The 24,093-nt window shown below is 38.0% G+C and overlaps 1 protein-coding gene across 6 annotated transcripts; it reads left to right on the top strand.

The window, feature by feature from the left end:
* Nucleotides 1-658: 658 nt before the first annotated feature.
* Nucleotides 659-23,219, top strand: GALNT3 (polypeptide N-acetylgalactosaminyltransferase 3). Of its 6 annotated transcripts, none has more exons than XM_039382089.1 (12): nt 659-889; nt 3,857-3,944; nt 10,612-11,203; nt 12,046-12,218; nt 13,402-13,551; nt 13,808-14,042; nt 14,794-14,911; nt 15,285-15,485; nt 16,239-16,370; nt 17,015-17,116; nt 19,735-19,887; nt 20,337-20,867. In XM_039382089.1, exons 3-12 carry the CDS (start codon nt 10,695-10,697, stop codon nt 20,457-20,459), a joined length of 1,896 nt encoding a protein of 631 aa, XP_039238023.1. In that variant the 5' UTR covers nt 659-889; nt 3,857-3,944; nt 10,612-10,694; the 3' UTR covers nt 20,460-20,867. The 6 variants fall into 6 exon arrangements, 5 of the variants coding, with proteins under 5 accessions (XP_039238023.1, XP_027589553.1, XP_039238025.1 ...); XM_027733752.2 differs by lacking the exon at nt 659-889 and adding an exon at nt 911-1,064 and having other exon boundaries at nt 20,337-23,219; XR_003543131.2 differs by lacking the exons at nt 659-889; nt 20,337-20,867 and adding exons at nt 915-1,064; nt 17,488-17,669 and having other exon boundaries at nt 19,735-19,819.
* The last annotated feature ends 874 nt before the right edge of the window (nt 23,220-24,093 follow it).

Raw genomic sequence — 24,093 nt, 5'->3', positions numbered from 1 at the left:
AAACAGCAGCTTTTTAAATGTTCACATTAGAAATTTGCCTTACTTTAATTTTGTGCTATGAAAGTTGAATGTTGGCTGTGCATGTCTCAGGTGATGTAGCTACAGTTCAGGCCTCAACTTTCAAAGGCATAAGGGAGGAATTTAACATGCTAGAAATACCAGAACATATTAATTGTGATAAATGCTGGTCTAAATCTTTTATTAAGAGTTCCTGGGCAATATTAATTAATTTGTAAAAAAACTGGTATCAACATTTTTGTTACTGCTGTAGAATCAGTATAACTACTGCCAACTGCGCACATAGTTGCTGAGCTCATTGTTACCTGCAGTTCAGCAGTGAGAGAATGAAGCTTTAAAGTGCTGGGCTGGGACAGTGATTTGAGAATAGGAAGAAGTGGAAACTCTACACTCCATTAAGGGAGTGCAAATAGTACTTTATTTTTTTTTTTTCTCCCGTAAATTAAACCATGCTTCAAAAGAGAAGAGATTTTGCATCTGTCTCTCTGGGAAACCGCATTGTGAAGAGAGGGAGCTCAGTGTGATATCCCTTCTCCGATCTGTGATCTCACCTCTGAGGGATTTTGTGTTGTTTCCCAGCAACCTGAGCTGGGGAGTGCTTGGTCAACCACGTCCTGCGCCACATCGCACTTCGATGGCTGAAGCAGGACCCGCAGCCCCCGCCGTGACGCTCCAACTGCGCTCCGCGGTTCGGACGGTGACGCGCGCACCGCTGCGGGGCGCGTTGTGTCACTGTGCCAAAAGCGCCGCGTCCCGGGGGAGCGGGAGGAGAACAGGGAGGAGGGAAGGGGCTTCTCCCGGGTGCCCCCCGCACTCACACCCCTCACACCGCCCCCTCCCCGCCGGCGGCGCCTCGCGCACCTGGCGCCAGGTGAGGGCGGGGCGCGGGCGCGCGGGGCGCAGGCGCGGGCCGCTCGCGCGCACCTGGCGGGCGCGGGGCGGAAGCCGCAGAGCCCGCCCGGCTCCGGCCTCCCGGGACTCCCGGTGTTCCCGGTGCCCGCGGCCGCTCGCGCGGCAGCGCCTTCGCTTTCCTCCCGCCGGACGAGGTGAGTGGGGCACTTGCGGGAGCCCCCGCGCGGCTCCGCTCCCCCTTGGCCTCGCCGCAGGCTGTGGCCGGCGGAGGGGCAGCGCCCGGTGCCGCTTCTCCTCCGTTCGCCGCCTCCCGTGCGGGCGCGGGGCTCGGCGGGAGGGCGGGAGCCGTGACGTGAGGGAGCCCTCCCGGGGTGGGAGCGGTCCTGGGGCGGGCGCGGGGCTGGGGCTGCCCCGGGGGTCCCCTCAGGCGCCCCTCCGCGCGCGCTCCGCGCGCGCAGTGCCCTCAGAGCCCCCCGAGGCCGCAGCGCCGGGGCCCTTCCCTTGAACGGCACAGCCCAGCCCTGCGAGCCTTGCCCGGGGCCGGGACAGCCCGGCTAGCCCCGCACCGGGCCAGCGGGGAGTGGGCGAGGAGCCCAGGCTGCCGCCTGGGCAAACGGGGCTCCGGGAAGCGCCGGCCGGATGCACCGAAGGTATTGACCGAGGGAGGTGTCTCTTGCCACGTACGGATCCCGCCCAAGAGTTTGCCCACAGTACCGCATTCATTCCATAGCAGCAGGGTGGTAGTTCCATTGTGTACATTGCCAGCTAGTTCTGGGATAGTTCATCCTACACGAAGTGCTTTTGAGAAGTTACCACATTGTCTCTTTTCCCCGGCGGTTTGTTAGTGTTCTACATAGCGCGTGACAATACTTAGGGAATGTTTTCTGGGGTCTGGAGAACTGACAGGGGAAGCGTATTTTAACATTAATAACCTTAGTGTCGTGGATTTTTTTTTTTTAACTTTGTGTAAAATATTCTTGTACAAAAAAGAACTTACAGATAAACTTTTTTGTTGGTTAAATAAAAATTCTTACTGGAAATATGAATGTTATATACGCACCTCAGTAGTATTTTATATGTTAGTCTTCTGTAACAAAACGAACTCTTGTTTAAAAAACTACAAATTACATTGATCTACTCAGGATTGACTAAAGCCGGTGTTACGCTGCTGAGCTGACAGAGTTAAAGACTGAGACAAAACAGCCAACTTTACGGGGTTTGGTTTCCTTTTTTAGCTAGGTTTGCTCAGTGGTCTGGTCAGTTTGGCATCTGCTACTGTCATCTAAAGGCTTCTCAATAACAGAGCAAAGTAAAAATTAAGTTGGTTACAGAGAGCCTGAATTACTATTTTTGTTGCGCTGTGGGAAGGAGCAGAAGACCAGTTTTCCTCGTAATTGCTATTGCCACTTAACTTTGGCCCTTTTTGGGGGCTGGGTAGTACCAGAGGCAGCCCAGATATCTTGACCTCTGTTAAAATAGGAACAAGATATAATTGCCCTCTCTGTGACATTCCCCCAAAGTCTGTGGCTCTAGGTGACGTGCCATGTTGCTTTGAAATTGGTTTTTTTGCTTTGCATAAGTTTGCTGCCTGGTTAATCTGTTCCAAGAGCTGTAGCTAGTGCAGGCTTTCCCCTTTCTTTGGAATCAATGTTGAGAATCGCACTCATGATACAAACTGCTGCTCAGTTGCCTACCAGCACTGATGAGTTTCTCATCCCAATCTGCTCATTGCTGTGCTTGTCTTTACAAGATTTGAAAGTGGCTCAGGTTTCTAGACCATGAAGTGCTAGGTTTTGTCCACTCATGTAAAGCCTGAATTTATTCACTTGCTGTTACCATTGTCTGATTTTTCCTAATACTCACTGATATGGGCCATAGGAAATAGTTCTGCTTACAAACAGGGAAATCATATCACAGAGCTACTGACTTCACAATTCCATAGTCAAATGGTTAACTTGAGGGGACTAAGGTTATTCAGCAGTGAAATGTAGCTGGAAAATAAACATTGAAGTGGGAAGAGGAGGAAAGCAAAGACACTTTTGGAAGATTCTGACAAAGATTAGTTTAGCAGTCACTGACCCAGTAAATCTCCCATGAGGAGACTCTCACTCATCACTTCGACAAGAGGTTATGGCCAGTCAGAAAACTGTGATTTCAAGACCTGCACTTGATACACAGATGCTTTTGTTATCTTAGAAGCATTACTACAATCAGTAAAACAAACAAAGCTCCCTTGGTTATGATCCAGACATTATCTTCTGGTGCTTAAATGATAATCAGACACTAATCCTTCTGAGTTAAAACAGCACTTTACAGCTGCTATCATGCTCACTTGTCATCATGGCATTTTTAGGGACAGTCTAAAATTATTTTAACAGAGGCCCAAACCAATCTAACCAAGAAAAAAGGCAAGATACAGAGTTGAGTGAAATTTAAATTTGAGATAAGTGCATGCCATTTACATATCCTAGGTCTTTACATCATGTACAGTCCCAGGTCTGTAAAAATAAGACATAAATATTTTTATAATATACGGTTACTGTATATTTTTAATATGCTATTGGTTGTCACAGGGAACTGTCTAACTCTACCTATCACATACAGTGCTTGGCTGTAGAAAAATAGTACTAGTGCTCATTTTGAAAGAGCATGTGATAGTTTGAAGCACTTCCATTAGAATATATGGAATGTTTGGTGATGATTTGTTTGGGTTTTTTTCCCAAATTATTTTTTTGATCTCAAAAAAACTGCTGAAGGAGATAGTTGACCCATTTGTACTCCAGCAAGTTGTTTCAGTGCTCCTGTTGCTCAGAATTTCTTCAGCTTTCTGTGTGATCATCCATTTACAGCTTCTCATTTCTGTGTAATAATCAGTGAGGCAGATTGCATCCAGCATTTGCTAGAATAATTTGTACCCTCAATGTTTCTAAAACAAAGGCTCAGGAACTGAATACGTTCAGTATTCCTCTTACAACTTTTTTTTCAGGAGGAGAACCACATTTCCAGTGGCTGAGCTTCAAAGAATGTACCCCGAGGAACAGCACCTGGCGTTTGTGAATCTCTATTTCTTTTAGGTATGTGTACCCTATCTAGGAGTGTGTTCTTAGTGAAACAGATAAGCAGTTCTCTTTTGTTGCAATTGTTGGAGATAGAAACTAGTCGGCTGATTCTGTTTCTCTTTATGTGAAGCTATAGTCTTTCACTTTAGTACAGCTCATTTTATTATTTGTTCCTTTATTTCAGTCAAGGGCTAATATGCTTGTAAACAGTAGCATAGTTTGTGGGACTGAAGCAACTTTTTTAATTTTCCCTGATTTCTGAAGTGCTTCTGAATGTTTTCGATTGTATGAAGAGCCTTCATATTCCATATTAAGGTAAACCTGTATGAAAAGTTCACTCTAAATTGGATGTTTCTTAATCTGTCCCAAAAGGTGCATGTGTGAATGTATGTTCCTCTAGGTTGTACTTCTAGGAAGTGGGAAAAGTTTTGTTCAGTGATTTATTTTTTTTTTTTTTGCTGGTAGAAAAACCCTACAATTTCCATGGTGGTAGAAGACGAATATTTAATTTACCAAACTGATTATTTCAGTAACTAATATTTTAGTAATATCTACATTGATATTCATGCAAAAAAACCTGTCTGGAATTTTAGATTCAGAAATACCAGTGGTGAAAGTAGGACTTCTTACAGGTAAAGTATCCTGAAGTATCTTTGTCAGACTTTTGCTAATTTGGAGAGAACAGTTGATCATAAGTGTCAGGTCTTGTTTTTCCAAAACAATTTTCTCAGTGTTTCTATTCACAGACCCACCTTCTTATTAAAGGGACATCAGGGTTTGATGAAGGGTTTGTATACTTTGATAACAAAAATAGACAAGCTGGAATAGAATAATTAGATTAAGTTGAAGCAAAGTCATGTAGTTAAATAGTTTTGATTAGAATAGTTCTGAAGCATTTTTCCTATTTTTCCCTTTTTAAGTCTTTTTTTTTTTTTAATTGTTTTTTTTTTTTTTTTTTTTTTTTTTTTTTTTTTATTATTTTTTTTATGTTCTATAAGCAGCATTGTCAGGAAACATTTGAAACTTGTTTAACATTCAGATAAAAAAAAAGTAGATTTTAAAATAGTTTTATTAAAAAAACTGCAGTCAAGTGTATTGTTGATAGTAACCTCAATAAATTTTGCCTCACTGGCATGGTCTGAAAGAATTTCTGCTGATTTGGTTTATATTGACACTTTCATTTTTTTATACAAAAAAATGATTGTCTATAGTGTTGTTCAGACCAAGCTAACAAAAAATCAGAGTTGTCTGCATGTTGGCTACAGTAGGGAGGCTTTCTTCTAAGTAAGAGATTTTGCAGACAGTCTGACATCAGAGTTAGTGGGTGGCATAATGTAACATAGACTGCATTGAATTCACACACTACCCATGTGATGTGGTTTGAAGTAGTGTGGCAGCTGCTTTTTGGCACTTTTAGAAGACTTTTTTAGTACATATTAGTTTTCTGGTTATTTTCTTCTTAAAGAAAAAACTTCTAGTGTTTAGGGCTAGTTATTTCAAAGTGCTGTAAGAATCCAGACTGCTATTAGTGAAAGTAACACTAATGAATAGAAGATTAAACACTTTGCTAAACAGTCACCCCAGGGAGTTTAATCATGCCACATAGTTCTTCAGCATGTCCTGGAGGATTGAACAGTAGCTTGATCTGTGTTTACTGACATTGCTATGCCATGAAAATGTGAGAGGCATTTGTGCAGAATAAAGATTGTATTTCTGGCTACAAAATTATCCGGGTGAAAATCCTAAGTAAGATAGAGCTTTCATGGCAAAAATTCTTCAGACAATGTAGCTTCTGTTCTGGAAAATGCTACTATTTTGTGCAGCAGAGAGCTCTTCTCTAATTGTAAGCGATATCCCTGTCAGATATTTTATTAACAAAACTGCACTCAGCATGTGTCTATATACAAAGGTTTTGCTGTATGTTTGTGGCAAATGACCCTCTGTCCACTTCATCTCTGCTGCACATGCTGTCCCAAAGCTGTCACTCAATCCTTCCTCTAAAAAAGAAACATCACTTGCACTTGTTCCCGTGCACGTCCTGCGTGCCATGTGTGCTACTGCAGTCTACTCATCCACATTGAAAGGGTTTGTTGCTGTCTGCCACAACACACCTAACACAGGTGAGTTGTCTTTTCATTTCTAGGGACAGACACATTTCCCCTGTGTGTTGTGGCAGCTTGCTGTAGTTAGACCTGAGCAGCCAAGACAGATGTATCCAATAAAAGGAAATATGTTGTCAGAGAAGTCCAAGTGTATGCAAATAACAGTGAATATAGTAACACAGGAGGACAAATGCTGAATAACTTGCTCTTGGTTGCTCATTATGGAGAGTAATTTAATGACTTATTTGTCTGAAGGAAGATGTATGCAAAGCAGGCAGTGCAAAAAATATTCTGAATGAATTTTAGATTTTGGTTATTTGGATTTATGGATATCTTAACTTGTGTTAATCATGAGAATTCTGAGGATTTGTATGTGCTTAATTTGTGCAGGAAATAGTCCCAAATGAAAACAACAAGATGTTTAGTTTATGGTTTTGGTAAAATGCACAAATGTACTTTTTATGTTTTTTTGAAGATTAGGTTAGTATTTCAGCATCAAAACTCTGAAGTATGTCCTAAAAATCTATGAAAAAATATTTGCTATTTTCGAGTCCATTTTTCTTTTTTGTTGCTGGAGGCAATGAAGCAAATATAAAACTAGAAAAAAATAATGTCTTAGTGAGCATAAGATAAGTAAGTCTTGTGGTGTTAATTGAAATACTGAAGATGTTTGGAAATCTGACAGTTGTAACTTTAACTCTCTAAAGCAGTTGTTCTTTGGTACTGAGACAGGTAACAGCCACACTGTATTCTACCCTTTTGAGTAGTCTCAGACCAGCTCATTAAAACAAAGTGAGACAGACGTAAATATTTAACTCAAATATTGATTAAGTTCTCCAGTTTAAGCATAATTTCAGTGTAAAACAATATTGCTGTATAGAATTAACTTTAACCTCACTTCTCTTGACATCTTACACCATCATGTTCATTAAAGCTTAACCTTTTTCTTGTCATGAACAAATTTAAGTTTCTTTACCAAGAGGAAGAGGTCTAGAGGAAGTTGGAGAACATAATTTCATGTTTAATGAGATAAAAGAAGTTTGAGGACAACAATGTTTGGAAACCGACCAACCAGCCGACAAATGCCAATGCTCTCCCTCCCCATGTGTTTGCCTGATTGACTATGCCTAATGACTGCTTATGAGATAAAGAAGTTATATATTTTTATATAAATAGATAGATGTTTTTTTCCATTTGAGGAAGATATATTTATATTGCTTATTGATTTCTAAGCTTTAAGATTTACTAGTACCATATGTGCTTGTGCATGGTGCACTGAGAAACAGTAATGTGATTTTGTTTTTGATGGTGTTACAAAAGCATTCCTGATTAGTAACCTGCAGAGGCTGTAGCCCGTGCAATGACAGTCTTCTTGCTGGGTGCTAATCTGTACATATGCTCAGTGTTTTACATTGTGTATAACATTTTCATGGCAAGATGGGGTGGGGGGGGTGAGGATGACTGCACAGGTGGCCTCTGTGATAAGAGACAGGGGTTGCTCACCCCCCATTCTGGGCTGGACACAACTGGTTCCGGACAGCTGTAAAATAGACCCACTGTTGGCCAAAGCTGAGCCACCCATGTAGCAGGTGGTGCCTCTGTGATGAGGTATTTCAGAAAGGGTAAAAAATGCTACACAGCAGCTGTGAGAAAGAGGAGTGAGAAAAATGTGAGACCCTGCAGAAACCAAGGTCAGTAAAGAAAGAGGGGACAATGTGTTCCAGGCACTGGAGCAGTTATTTCCCCCTGCAGCTCATGGAGAAGACTGTGGTGAAGAAGTATTTCTCTGCAGCCCAGAGCAGGTATCTGCACTGCAGCCTGTGCAGGACCATGCCAGAGCAGGTGGATACGCCGTGAAAAAAGCTGCAGCCTATGCAGAGGCCATCCCAGGAGCAAGATCCTGACAGGAACTGCAACCATGGATGGCCTATGCTGGAGCGGTTTATGCTGAAGTACTGTACTGCACGGAGAGAACCCATGTTGGAGCAGGGGAAAAGTGTGAAGGGGAAGGAGTGGTAGAAATGATGTCTGACAAGCTGACCACAGCCCTTATTCTTCATCTCCTCTGCACCACTTGGGAGAAAGGAGATAGAAGAATTGGCAACGAAGGAGTGAAGCTGAGCCAGGGGAGGTAGTTTGAGTCTTTTTTTTTTCACCATCCTACTCTATTTTTAATTGCCAGTAAATTAAAATCCATCATTACAGGTCTTTTTTCCCTGTGACAGTAACTGGGAAGTAATCACACTGCCTTTAGCTCATGTGATTTACCATGGTGGGTAGAAAATTCATGCAGCCAAAGCTCAACTGGAGTTGAAGCTGCCAGAAAGGTGGGGGACAATAAAAAGAGTTTTTCAAAGGCTAGTCGAGGGAGGGGATTGTCCTGCTCTGCTCTGCACTGGGGCAGCCTCACCTTGAATATTGTGTGCAGTTTTGGGTACCACAATATAAAAAAGATAATATTAAGCTTTTAGAGAGCGTCCAAAGAAGGGCAATGAAGATGGTGAAGGGCCTTGAGGAGAAGCCGTATGAGAAGTGCCTGAGGTCACTTGGTCTGTTCAGCCTGGAGGAGACTGAGGGAAGACTTCATTGCAGTTACAACTTCCTTGTGAGAGAAAGAGGAGGGACAGGCACTGATCTCTTCTCTGTGGTAACCAGTGACAGGACCTGAGGGAATGACCTGAAAGTTGTGTCGAGGGAGGTTTAAGTTGGATATTACACAGAGGTTCTTCCCCCAGAGATACTGGAAAAGGCTCCCCAGGGAAGTGGTCACAGCACCAAGCCTGACAGAGTTTGAGAAGTGTTTAGATGATACTCTTGGGCACGTGATTTGACTCTTGGGGATGGTCCTGTGCTGGGCTAAGGGTTGGACTCTGTGATCCTTGTGGGTCCCTTCCAAATCAGCATATGCTGTGATTATTTTTTTCTCACTGTCATGTTGAGGATGGGAAGTGGAGAGAGTGGCTAGGTGGGTGTCTGGCAGCCAGTCAAGATAAACCCCCCAGATTTCGTGAGAAAACAAGAGATTTTTCAATCTGGCAGTTTGGTAAATTGGTTGCAATCCTTTCATCGGGAATGAAAGTTTAATTCTTAGTCTTACAGTATATAGGTACTGGTACTGTAGTACAAATTTTTCAGCACTAAAGAAAAATGGGAAAATAATATGTGAGACAGAAGTGGACTGATTTTGTGGTTTTATTTTGGTTTTCTTTTAAATTCTGTGAGTTGTGAAGCACATTTTTGGTACCTTTTAGTATCTCTCTGGCAGTGATGTAATAAGCTCCCCTCTGCATTCTCTTAACAATAACTCTATGGTAAAAGTACTGTAGTTTGAATGTATAGGTTTATTAAGCTGACACAAGCTTTGAAACACAGTATAATGTGAAGAAATGCAGATGTTTAATTTCTCCTACGAATTCTTGAAGGAAACAATGTAGGGTTGGGGTTTTTTTGTTTTCTCTGACTTGTATCTCTTCCTGAGTATATATTATTATTATATATTAAGAAATACAGAATCTACTTGTATTTCAAAGAAATAAATAGAAAAGCAGGGGTTTTTGCAGTTTTGTGACCAGTAGTTATCACGTGGGAACTAACTGTGACTTTTAGCTAGATGCTGTTTATTTCTTTTCTCGGTTCACATACATGCAATTTAGACAAAAATGAAGGTGTTTCTTCAATTCAGGCTGGTTTTTTATTTTCCCCTCTTATAAACTGCCAGTTTTGCAGAGAGAATTTAATTCAAATCAGTTAGATTTTGGTAGTTCTCAAATGTTTTTCATAGTTTCATCTTTGAAAGCCACTGAATATGAAAAAAACTGTGGCAGAGTTCCTGAAAGACAAGAGCTCTTTGGCATGTTCTCATGATGAGCTGCAGCAGCACATGCCAGAAAATGTAGCACAGGTGAATGAAAAAATATACAGAATGATTACTTGATCCCCAGGCTAAATTAACCTACTCCAATTTACCTATATAAAGTCTGCATTGAACATGTATACTAGATAACTAAATTAATCTAAGAATTTCCCACTTGAAGTCTGATTACTTATCTTGAAATAGATTTTTAAAAAAAATATTGGAAACTGTCAAATTGTTGAAATATGTTGATTGAGAAGTCTTTCCTGTCTTTGTATTTCACTTTTCATGTGGCTCTCTCTGACATGCAACTCGAACCTATGTATTGATTCCGTCTGTTTTCCTTGTATCCCATCATTGAACTAAAAATCTCTACTTCTAGAAGACTTTAAATAACACTTTCTTCTAATTTTAAACAGCCTAATTGTAACAAAATGAATGTGAAGTAGTGGCACTGTGTAGAAATAGTGTTTTATTCTTAGTGGTATGCCTAATTTCTGGTTCTTCTATTTGAAGTGTATTTAAAAAATAAAACCCAATACAAAAAACAGGGAGAGGGCATTTTGGGTATCTTATAGGTAGCTTTGATGTATATTTAAGTGATGTAGCAAACATAACATTTGACATTTGGGAGCTGTGCATTAAATCCTCCCCATTAATTTCTTGTGGCTTTATATTGTTGAATATACTAGATGCCTAAATGAATACTTTTTGTTTTAATTTATAGGTATTATAATTTCAAGAAATGCTGTGACCTGTTTGAAGAACAACACTCACAGAAAGTTGTCGTGTGCAATTTTTTAAACTAGAATGGCCTTGAAAAAAACACACAAACTATTCAAGACACTTTTTCACTGGAAACTTTGGAAGTTTAGCATTATTGTGTTTGTCTTTTTGGTATTTTTATTTTTATTGCAAAGAGAAGTGGGTGTTCAAGATTTTAAAGATGAAGCAGGAATTGAGCCAGTTGTTGGAAAGAAAAGTCATGTATTAGGTCTTGTGTTAAATGCTATGAACAATATCAAAGGTGCAAAGCCAAAAATGCAGATAAAAGCACCAGTTAGGCAAACTAAGATTCCTGGAGAGAGACACTGTTTGCCAGGGCACTATACTGCGGTGGAACTAAAACCCTTTCTAGATCGACCCCTTCAAGATCCTAATGCTCCTGGAGCTTCTGGTAAAGCATTTAAAACCACCAACTTAAATTCAGAAGAACAGAAAGAAAAACAGCTTGGAGAAGAGAAACACTGTTTTAATGCATTTGCAAGTGATAGGATTTCTTTGCACCGAGACCTTGGACCAGACACTCGACCTCCTGAGTATGTTGAAATATGTATGTCCTGATAGTTGAAAAACTTCTCAGAAATTCAGACTGCAAAGTGATTTGAGTTCAGCATTAGGTGATAGTTTAGGAAAGTCTCCTAGCTGTACATAATGATTGGCTGTACCTAACAGTCTGCATTGCCAAAGCCAAGAATGTTTAGAAAAGCTCACTTCTTTCATGGTTTTGAATTCAAAGTAACCATATTTAAATAAGGTTTTCTGCTTCTGCCTTTCAGCTAAAATTTCTGAGTAACTTTCAGGAAGCCTGCTAGGTTTTGCCTAGAAGAAAAATGAAAATGAGGTTTAAACTTTTTTCCAATTTAAACACCACCCCCTGTTTTTTTAGTATTCAATGTTAATAAAACCATCAGCATAATTTAATAAATTAGGAAATTATAAACTGTTGAACAAGGTAATGGAATATCTCAGCAGGAGTCTTGTAGTTTTGAAAAATTTTATTAATGTAGACTCAGGACTTGGATAGAGTGGATTTTGGTTATGAGCAGTCTCTCAGTGTCAGATTACATGTTGTCAGCCATCTGTGCCAGGAGTGACTGAACTTATTGAGCTGCTGCTGGTACCTGTGGTGCAGCTCCCCATAACCTTTGCTAGAGCATGACTGGTGAGCATAACTGTGTATTTTGTGAGGCAATGGCTGTGGTTATTACCTTGGAGTAATAACCTCCAGTCTTTAAAGTTGACAGGTGGCAAACAGTAAGTGTATATTTAATGTCCATAGTTATAAAGCTTTATACTAGAAAGAGAAGGGTTTCTTTTAAGAGTTTGAGTCAAAAAACTGTTGTCTGTTTTGTAACACCTGACACTTTCTTATCTGTAGATGTATTGAACAAAAGTTCAAGCGTTGCCCGCCGTTGCCAACCACGAGTATTGTAATAGTTTTTCATAATGAAGCGTGGTCTACTCTGCTCAGAACTGTCCACAGTGTGATGTACACATCTCCTGCCATTCTGCTAAAGGAGGTTATTTTGGTGGATGATGCCAGTGTAGATGGTAAGAAGTCTCTCTATTTTCACTTTTTTTCTTTTTTTAATTGAAGACATGTTAGGGTAGCAGATAAATTGATTAAGAGGATATCTCTTTGCACCATTGATGTGTATAACGGTATTCTAAGTGGTTTTGCTCCTTTCTTTTTCTTTAAAATATGAAGTAGTCTTCCCTCCTCTTTTTTTCCCATGAGATAGTCAGATATGAAATTCTTGTTCTCTAAAAGGTTTTTAAGCCCTATTTCTAGTTTTTCCAATTCTAGTGCTGCTTTAACTGCATAACTAGTTGCATGACAAGTAGCTTTGTAATTTGTGCTTCAAAACAATTGCAATTTATAGAACAAAGTATCCAAGTACAAATTGGCCAATACTTGTGGCAATTTGCATTTTATCATTGGGATTGTCTTTATGTAAATGAATTTCATTAGTACGAAGGGAAGTGTATTTACTGGAAAGTAAAATTATTTATTGGAAAAATAATCTTCAACACTCCAGCTGACTCTCAAAGATAATTAACTGTATACTGAGTGTGAACACAAATGCAAGTTCAAAAAACTTTACGTGCTTAACTTTAGAGGAACATGTCTATACATATATGCTTCTATTAATGTATTTACGCTTTTTTGCAAGTCTGTATTTAGTATACTGCACACTTGGATGTGAAATATGTTCAGTAGTACAGTTTAATGCTAAGGACGGGCAAAGTATGGTGTGGGATGTTCAATGAGCGATGTGGGGTTGTTTCTCAAACCTTGAACATTTAAATAGTTTTCTATATGGTTTCTGTTGCTGTTGTAAACAGAGCCTTTGAAAACTGTGTAAATGTGCCATCGTTAAGGAAAGAATTTGCATGTTCCACAGATAATGTAGGTGATCCATTTGCTCTGAAAATGGAGGTTGAATTGATATTCAAACTGTTAATGCTGCAGCAGAGATGTACAAGCATGTCCTTTCTTGTTTAGAATATTTTTAGTATTTCATCTCCTGTTCTCTGCCAGTCACCTCTTACTATACCCTATCCCCATCAAGACTCAACCCCTAAAAATAACCTTCAGCACTTAGGAATTTTTACTTTTTTGATGTTGAGGTAGTTTCTGGGGTTAGTGAGTTGTTTACCTTGTTAGTTTAATAATGTAAAATTTTGGGCATGTACATATACTGAATATCCCAAAACTGATTCCTTGTTCTAGAATACCTGCACGATAAACTAGATGAGTATGTGAAACAGTTCCAAATAGTTAAAGTAGTCCGTCAGAAGGAAAGAAAAGGTCTGATCACGGCACGGTTGTTGGGAGCTTCCGTAGCAACAGGAGAGACCCTTACCTTTCTGGATGCTCATTGTAAGTGTAATCTGTAACTATGCCACATCTGCTTTATAATGCTGTTCTCTTTGATTTAATGTTGCAGATATTTTATGATGTATAAGCTTTTGCAATATATCATCTTCCCTATTGCTGTTTCATATTATTTAAAAGTATAATTAGCAATGCTGTTTAAAAGCAGTCTATATTGGCTTGCTGGACATGTTGAAAAATTCTCTGTGTACTACTTTATAGCCAAGTAAAGATTCAGTGTTTGCTCCCATTGTCTCCACAGGTGAATGCTTTTATGGCTGGTTGGAGCCATTATTGGCAAGAATAGCTGAGAACCCTGTTGCTGTTGTAAGCCCTGACATTGCTTCTATAGATCTCAATACTTTTGAATTCAGTAAACCATCTCCTTATGGGCATAGCCATAACAGAGGAAATTTTGATTGGAGTTTGTCATTTGGATGGGAGTCTCTTCCTAAACATGAAAACAAAAGAAGAAAAGATGAAACCTATCCCATTAGGTAAACATAATTTGAATACTATTTAAATCCTTCTGTTTTCATGGGGGTTTTGTTACGAACAGCAGTTTGTAAATAAACTTTCTTCACATGAATATAATCGGACATCTTAGTATCTTAGATGTTTTTTGTAGTATTTTCTTTAAGAACCACATTTTAAAGCTTTCATAAAAATATGGCCTCCTTAAGACAGTAATTGCTCTGCATTACTTTTTTTTCTATGTACACTAGGGATATAACAAGCAATTTCTGTTGCTTATTATATTGCTAGCAGGAGGGGGCAGAGGAGGATTGTACAGAGTTTTTTTTCAGAGACAGTACCACAGATTTAGGCTTCTCTTTCATCATACTTGAAAGAATGACAAAATGGGTCAGAGCACCCAAATACTCGGCTGATACAGTAGTGCGTTTGATGGTAATTGTACCTGTTTGGCCACAGATTACTGGTTACTGATCTGTATGAGTAATAATTTTACTTGATATCCTCCATACGGGGAAAATATGTTGGTTTTCCTGATGCTGTCTTTTACACCAGCAGTCATTAGTCTAAATGAGTTGTTAATAAATGACAATAAAACTGTCAAATGAGACTCTGTGTGGGCAGATTTAATTGCTAGAAGTATTATCTATGCCAGGAAAATGCACCACTGCAATGAAACACTGACAAATGCATAGAAAATTCCTAGAACAGTTATACCCTGATTTTACATCTATATTTAAAAAACCCTGTCTTCCTTCAATTTTGTTTTTGCAGAACACCTACTTTTGCTGGAGGTCTCTTTTCAATATCAAAAGACTACTTTGAACACATCGGAAGCTACGATGAAGAAATGGAAATATGGGGAGGTGAAAATATAGAAATGTCTTTCAGAGTAAGTTTAGCTCCCTAATTAGCAATTGTCTCTATGCTGACAGTGTACAGGGGTTTTGAGGACAAATTAGTACTAGATCTTGACTCCTCTGCTGAATCAGCCAACTAGGAAAAGTGAATTACTAATTACCTTTGAACTAAAATACAAACATGCTCACTGAACTGATTTTAATTTTTGTTAATGTGTTTAGGGTTGATAACTGAAATGTATGTTTTCAAGGTTTACCTGATTAGGAAATTCACTTACGGAATGCTTGATACATGTACTCTTACTAGTGGTTTGATGTTTTCTGGTGAACAATAATATTGCTGAATTTTTTTCCACCCCCTTAATTCTAATTGCAGTGTACTTACACACTAAATGTTATTATTAGGTATGGCAATGTGGTGGACAGTTGGAGATCATTCCTTGCTCTGTTGTTGGCCATGTCTTTCGCAGCAAGAGTCCCCACACTTTCCCAAAAGGTACTCAAGTGATCACACGTAATCAAGTTCGCCTTGCAGAAGTGTGGATGGATGAATATAAAGAAATATTTTACCGAAGAAACACAGAGGCAGCAAAAATTGTGAAACAAGTAGGTGGTGGTGGTGGTATTAGAAATCACACTTGCTGCGTTGAAAGTTTTGGTGAGCAAAAGTTATTTATTGACAAAGTATGTAAGGATCCTAGATATTTTAATGAAAAGTCAGAGTTCAGGTTGCCTAATGCTGTAGCCCCAACAAACATGAAAAAACTTAAGTGTTTGGGTGGTGATAGTGTTGGTTTTTTATGGCGAGTTTTTTTTTATTGGTGGGTTGTTTTATATGTTCTCCAAAGTCCTGGGTTGTTTGCATTGAGCAGATATGGGAACTAGCAGAAGAGCATGAGATAAACTACTGAGCATAGACAATGTAAACTAACTTATTTTTTGGAGTGAGGAACATAATGTCTTATTAGTTTCAAGTTGGTTAGTATTTTTACTTAAAAAGCAGGTTTTGTTGCCCTTAAGCTGCAGAATAAAGCTTATTCGATGATGGATAACCATCCTATCTCTGTCTGCTTATAAACTTCAGCTAATTTGAAGGGAGGTTGAGTTTTGGCTTATTTACTTTGTAAGTTTTCTGTCCAGCGAGAATCTAAAGTTCTCTTCGAGAAGCTATTTTTCTTCCTTCAGGTGATAGATTTTCATGACTATGTACAGCATTAACAAGAAAAAAATCAACAAATGAAGCTTAAAACTTGCTTAATACTAGAACACAGAATATCATAGCTTTACATGTAAAAAATTGATATTAGTAATTTTAATATATTTATCTTCCATCCTTCCTTACTTCCCCAACTCTAACAGAAAACATTTGGAGACATCTCAAAAAGACTTGATTTGAGGCACCGTCTGCAGTGTAAAAATTTTACCTGGTATCTCAGTAATGTTTATCCAGAAGCATATGTGCCAGACCTGAATCCCTTGTTTTCTGGATATGTAAGTTTAATTTTAATTATTTTCTATAGTCTTCATAGTCCAGGAAGTTTGCTAATCTTTTGTGCTATCTTAGCCATAGCTTTTAGACTTTAGCTATCATTAGCTTCTCTAGGGTTTTCTGTCACTACTCTGGATAAAGAATCTCTTCTGCATACCTTGCTATTTGAATATTTTATACTTTGTCAATAGCTATGTAATTTTCATTTTTTATTCATGTCAGTAGTCATTTTCCCTGCCAAGTAACTTTAGACATTGCACTGCTGAAACTGAAAAGAAGTATTAAAGAAGTAATAATTCTTAGCTTGAACATGAATGTTTAGCATGTATTTACAAATAAAACTTCCCCTTCCTCCAGTTTTGAATATTTTATGTGTATCTGCTCAAACTGTAATTTGAATAACAGTAACATTGTACACATTGTACACCAGTAGGCTAATAATTCCATATGTGACTAGGTAGTTGGTAGGCTTTTAGTTAGAAAAGATTAACTGAGAGAACAGGATTTTAGTTTCAAGCATAGCAGAAAGTAAAAATGAACTAACAGCTGTAATTGTTGAACTAAAGATTAGCTTTGTATATGAGACAGTTTAATTTTTTATCATCCCCACTGAGCTTTTTTTATCCTGATAACACCCTTTCTTTAGTTAAAAAATATAGGTAACCGCATGTGTCTGGATGTTGGTGAAAATAACCATGGTGGCAAACCACTGATTATGTATTCTTGTCATGGACTTGGAGGAAATCAGGTAAAATATTCGATACATAATTTTTATGATCTACTCTGTAGCTTTACCATATAAAAGCTTTTAATTTATTTTAGTGAAATATTAAATATCTCTCCCCCATCTCTCTTTTTTCCTTTTTTTTCTTTAATAGTTAATTCCTACATATATTGTTAAAGGAAAATTCTATACCACTCTTAATGTTGTGTCCCGCTTCTGATGTTTTAAGTTCAGCATACAAATTCAGATTTCAAACACAGTTGCCCTGCTTCACTTGACCTGTCTTTTCTGTGCAAAACGTTTTCATCCTACCCTTATTCCTGTCTTGTAAGTGTTGTCTTCTTAATTCTTCCTTTCCTTATGCTTCCTCCTATTGCTTCTTTCTCTGTCACCAGGACTCGCAGTGTCAAGGAAGATGTTGGTTGGAATCCAGCCAATGGGAGACCAAGTGTCCAGGCCTGAGCCACCTTCCCTATCATGCTTGCAGCCTCACAGTGTGAGGTCACAGTGGCCTATCCTGTACTGGCTAATGCAAGTGAATAATATGATCCCATTTGTTCAAGAGGAGCTCTCTTTGGTGCGCAGCTCTTGGAGGCAGCAGTGCTTCTGTTCCTTCTACAATATAACTTGCAATAGATGTCAGATACTGAATCCTTCAGTCACTACTGCAATACCAATAAAAGGAACATCTTCCCTGCCCAGAAGTGCACACTTCTCTGTTGCCTCTAAGAGTCAATAGAATTTAACAACTCTAGATCCTTAATAACTGAACATCAGCAAAGGTTTTAAAATTTTTGTTAGAATATAATTGTTATTTTGGGGGGGGTTAAGTTTTTTTCAACCTTAAAAACCATCCATTGATGGCACTATGAAAATTCAGACAAATAATCCTAGTTAGTTGATACTTTCCTAATCCATTTTTGTGGGAGATGGAATGCTGTCTAGATTAAGAACTGCCCTGTTATGTTAGCTTCTTACAGTATTGAACTTGTTTTTTTATTCTGTTGTGGATTAATACTATAAGAGCCTTTTCACACTGTCACAGTTAGTAATTCAGGAACGCTGTACCAAGACATTGTATTAAAAGATCTGCTGTATGCTTCTGTTGTTCTCTCTCTAAGTTATCTTGGACTGTACTTAAACTCTATACTTTCAAGTGTCATGTTTTTTGTTTTTCCTTCTGCCATAAAATAACAGTCTGAAGCCCTTTAAATGTCAGCCTTCAGAGAACCTTAATATTGGTTTTGCTGGTAATGCTCAAGGGATGCATATTTGCTTACATAATCCCTCTCATTACAATGCTCTGTTTTCAGTTGTTTTCTATCGTTTACCAGACTTTTATCAGTGTAGGCTGATATTTTCCATGCTACCTGTCATCTTTGTCCATATATTTGAGATGGCAGAAGGGAGTGGAAGAGAGAACCTAATTGTCAGAGTTGTACATTAGTTGTATATTATTCTTCCTTTTTAGAATATTCTGGGACTGGGAACATGCCAATCTCAATATCCAAAATTAATGAAGTTTTAAACCTAGCTTTCAAGTAATATTTTCAGTGTGTGAAGAGACTTTGAAGTTCAAAAGATAAATCAGGACAGATTAAGTCAGATTACCAGATTAAGAGTAAATTATTATGTCTGAGAGCTGAGTGACTAAGCAGGTCACTCCTATCAGCACCTATTTCAAGGATTAATGTTGGTCACAGAGTCTTAAGAGGGAGATGCCTGTTTGTTCCTCAGTGCTGTTTCCATTGATTCCAGTGAGGAGGTGATTGCTGACCAATTGGACAGATGGTTGAAAGCCACAAGGGAGTAACTGAGCCTGGTCTGAATAGTCAAAGGAAAGATACAGTGAAGGCGGCTGACATATGGAGCCAAGAAACTGTGTGGTAGTGGGATGTAATGAGAGGAACTCTGCTGTTTAATGAGGGAGAAAAGGAAGAGACCAGGATGTTAGGGTAGGGCTTAGAGGGATAAAAGGACAGCAGTGTCTCTTAACTGTTAGAAGTAAATCCCTGTTAAGACCAGAATTATAGCCTAGAATTCCTGAGCCTTAACAGTATTGTGCTGTCAGCGAATCATGGTAAAATTAACTCACAAAATACATGCTTATATTACTTTTCTAATGGCTAGCTCACAAGAGAACATAACAGCATCCTATTGTTGACATTTATTGTTTGGATCAAGCAGAAAAAGTTGGCATACAGCAATAAGTATTGTTCCATGTGACTTTTTTTTTCTTTAAGAAAAAACAAAATCCAGCAACAGAATTGAATACAGATTTTTAAAGTTAAGAAATACCAAAATTTATCTGTGCAACTATCTCTAGTCTTTGGTTTGCCCCCTTGAATTATATATAGTCTGTGTGGGAGCACACAATGAGATATTGCATCATAATACATATGCAGATAGTGCCATTTGCAATTTATGCATGTAAATATAAATAAGCATTGCATTAGTATTAAAAAATGCTTTCAGTTTTGTAAACACTTTTAAAGTGTGTATGCTAAAAACCAGAAATTATTCTGTAGTCTCAAATTTTCGAATAAGAAAGGACATTTATTACTTTGTATATGGGAATTTCAAAGACTTTAATACTTTTGTTTGTTTTTATTTACTGAATTTTTTAAAAATTATTTAAATAGTACTTTGAATATTCTGCACACCATGAAATTCGACATAACATCCAGAAGGAGCTTTGTCTACGTGCTTCTAAGGGACCTGTGCAGCTTCGAGAGTGCAGCTACAAAGGCCAGAAAACCTTTGCTGTTGGAGAGGAGCAATGGCTGCACCAAAAGGTATGGGCTGTGAATTGGCATTTCTGTCAGCGATCTTTTATATTACTTAATTTTAGATTTCCAGTAAAAGTGAAAATGCCAACAAAACTAAACTCAGAAGCCAAAAAAGAGTAAGTTTAGTTTGGGCAGGAAAATTTAGGTAATTTCAGCTTTTCAGTTACCAGATCAAAACTCGATTTCACTTGTAGGAGTGTCACTTAAAAACCCCATTTATATCCTTTAGTGTGTATGTCTGGACATCCACCTGGAAGCCAATTCAGATGCTTTGTATCTTTGAAAATATTTCTTAAAATTTTCCTAACAAAACAAGTTGGCACTTGTATACTACTTTTATTTATTTGCTAAATATCTGTATGCCCTATCTGTATGACCTGGGGGAAAAACAGTGGGGGAAATAGCATGTTCATTGTTTGCTCACTTTTTTTTCCCTCCTTTTTTCCTCACTTTAGGATCAAACTCTGTACAATGCAGCACTACATATGTGCCTTACAGGAAACGGAGAGCATCCAAGTTTGGCATCCTGTAATCCATCAGACCCCTTCCAGAAGTGGATCTTTGGCCAGAACAATTAAGATTTCATATTTATAGGCCAGAAGCATTTTATTACAAAAGAAGATCCATTCTGAACTGTGATTATTATATACTCATACTGCATTTTAAGTGATACTTTCAATGCAAAATGTTTCTTTTCCCTCCTAAGTTGGATATAAAATGTGTCATCAGAGATTCCCTAGGACTCCGCTATACCAAAGATAATTGAGACCCTGATTATATTTTGTTTACAATATTTCTGTGATGAGACTTTATATGTTGACCACTGATTTATGGATCCTATTAGTCCTCTTTCACCTTGGGGGCCATATGTGTATTGTTTTTTCACATATTGTAAGTGCTTCTGAAGAAGACTAATTTTCTTTGTAGGGTTGTGAGAAATTATTGTCTGCTGTCTAAAACCCAATACACTATATTTTTATGCTCAATTGGTGGACATTTTTTTTAATAATTTACTTTATTCAGTGACACTTTCTCAATATTTTTTAAGTTTCTTCACTTGAAAAATTAAATATTTGACTGTCAGTTAAAAGCTAAATAGGCTACCATACTATGCTCAGCTTCTAGCAAGTCAGTCCTTTGGTAGAAGAAAAAAGTAATTATCACTGAAATACGTATTTATGATTATTCTAATAGAAAATCTGCTTATCCCGATACTAATCTTTTGTTTAGCTAAAACTTCTTCTATGTAGGTTTTTTTATATTTCATGAACTTTAAAATTTATGACAGTTATACTGTAATAGATTCCCAACCTCTTAACATTTACACATTTTTTCAGCATTTTTCTCATTATTACTTTTAAATTACTTGTTATCTACTAAACTCACTTTTCTCCCCTACCTTTTAGTGATTTATGCCATGTTTACTTCACATGAAACCTCTAATGTGATCTGTACGTGATCTCTTGTGTGAACACTTGCGTGGTTTTTTTTTCTTGTTTCTGTTTCCTCTTTTACAAATGACTGACCTCAGTTTTATCAGTCCAAGTGAGACCTTGGCCTTTCTAAATATTCTGCTAACTATAGAAAATGATACAGCATACTCAAATATGTAATCTATTTTTAAAGAAATTTAAGGTGAAGACAAAAATATTTAGCTGCGTGATCAAATATAAAGCTGAGAATAAATTTGAAGGGGTGGGTATTAAAAGATTGAACAGAACAAAATACATTAATAATAACCTTGTTCTTTTTTCCTAAATAATATCATTACAGATAAATGCTGTTTTAGGTATTGGGTCTGGTGGGTGGATGAATGATGGTATGTAGGGTTTTTTACTTCTAATGGGGGGAGGAGGGAGTCTGGATAATTTAATGGTATCTGCAGAATGAGTTCAGTTTCTGAATAAAAGCAAGAAGAAATCCTTTCAGTCATTCTAAGTCATCTAAAAGGACAAAAAAGTGAATAAGCAAGAACCAGTGATAATTTGTTGGAAGCATTATCTTAAACTAATTTATTTTTCTGGCTTGATAATGCCTTTACGTTGTGTCTTGGCTTCTGTAGGGCTTTTGGTGACACTTGTGAGAACATCCTGTGAAGTTAAAGCTGTACAACTTAAAATAACTGTGAACAGATATTGATAAAAAGCCTGTACTGGGAAGGGTTATTAATACCACTGTGAAACTGGAAGGTTGTGTAGAACAGCACTGCCTGTGTCCTCTGATAAATGTTTTAATTTGGTAATGGAATACAAAGTATTACTTTTGCAGATCAAACCAATATTGGAAGGGCAACAAATGCTCTTGACAAACTGGAGGAGCTGAGGAAAAATAGAATGCAGGTCAATAAGAAAATTGTTGAACAATATGAATAGAGGATGGGAGATTACACAGAGAGCAGCTGTGTTGTGTTGAACCCCAGTTATGAAATGGGAACTCAGTGTTCAAGGAACGTGTTCTAGAAGACAAGGTATTTAGCACAGTGGTTTAAAAGGACTTGTTCTTTTAGTTCTTAGTTCTCATGTTATACAAAAAAATGCATATTATTTTTAATATCACCAAAGGATAATTTTTTCATGCAATCTGTATTTCTTAGAAACTTGTCAGACTGGAATATGCATATGTTAATATCATTTATCCACTCATTACCAGTTGGGTTTTTGTGGTTTTAAGAGGTAATGTTCCAAATGAGGGTAGAATTTGAATTTTAAGGAGACAAGTGTTCTCTTGCACTCGGAGGGAGGAACCTCTTCATGAGCAATGCTAGAGAAGCTCCACTTTGTATTTTTTGTTTTTCTAACTGGTAATCTAAGCTCATATCATAGCAGATAGAGCAATATATGCAGTTGTTACTCTGTTTTCTGCAAAGATTAGGTATAACATTTCACCTAGTTATTATATTTTGTCTTTAGTTCTAAGTGTGAAAGGGGAAAATTAATTCTGTGATTTAAAAATTATCTTTTAAGATTTTCCTTTCATTTTTTGAGATTTCTGGTATCCTTTAAACTATGAGTGACATTTTAGTCTGTATTTTTGCAGTACTTAGTACAGCAGCAGTTCAGCCTTACTTGGATTCCCTACTACCTGCCAGAAAAGAGGGAAGCAGATCTAAAACTTTAAATGAGGTTTTTGTTCTATTCTGTTTGAAGATCTGAAATTAACTTCTGTGTCTACACTGAATATTGCACTTCCAAATATTCATACATACATGAGAGAGAGAGAGTGTGTGTATATATGTAGACATCATAGTAGAAGAGCAATAGGACATCTGTAAATACGACTGGAGATTTAAAAAGTTGGATTCTGATTTTTTTTTGTAATTTAATAAAAAAGCAGCATCATCTTCTGGATGTTGTTAATGTTCTACTGAAAGTGGCATTCAGAAAATCAGTTTATTGCAGGGAGGTTCTCTGGCTCTTCTTCTTTTTTTTTTTTTTCTTTTTCTAATTTAAAGCACTTTCAGTAATGGTATTATGCTGTTCTTGGCCCCCATGAAGGGGAAAAAGACAAATACTATTATATATACAGCATGTAAAAATTCATACATCAATCAAATAGCTGTGTAAACTTGAAGGCATACACTACAACAGCAGGCATAAGTGTTAACCTGCATCTCACCATGCTCTCTTACACATCCAGGGAGGTAATCTCAAGTGCTGAAGAAGGCTTGATTTCAGGCAAGGACATCTCAGCTCCACTCCCAGCAGGACAAAGCGGGTCCTAAACATTTTGGGACTTCAGGGCCTGTGGCTCTGGGCAGCTCCTGCCTGCGAACAAGAGGTCCGCCCTTGGTTGTGGCTCTGCCTGGTTACGACACCGTTCACTGCAGTGTGAATTCACCACACCTGAGGACTTTGTTTTATCACCCTTGGCAATAACTGCTGGTTTTCTCTAGGGTGAGTATAGAATAATGTGAGTACTATTAATAGATAACTTACAAGTGAACCTTAGTGTTAAATCTTCTTACTTCTGAACTGGCATCCTGGTATCTTGAATTAGAACACCAGTGTTGAAAACTGTTTTACAACATTTTTTATGTCAATGTGGCTTAGCAAGCCCTGGAGCAGCCCTGTTAACCATAGTTCAAGGCAATGCCAAAGGCAGTGTGATAGCAGACGTTAATCTATTTCATTTTGTGTAACTCCTAACTAGAAACAAATAATACCCTAAATCCTGTGAAAACTTTTTTTATAATCTAGAGAACACCTGATCTTT

The sequence above is a fragment of the Pipra filicauda genome, unplaced genomic scaffold, assembly GCF_003945595.2.
Source record: "Pipra filicauda isolate LSUMZ 115617 unplaced genomic scaffold, ASM394559v2 scaffold253_size2546935_pilon, whole genome shotgun sequence".
NCBI lineage: Eukaryota > Metazoa > Chordata > Aves > Passeriformes > Pipridae > Pipra > Pipra filicauda.
Note: the sequence above shows the minus strand (reverse complement) of the source record. Positions and strands in the feature narration are given on the sequence as shown.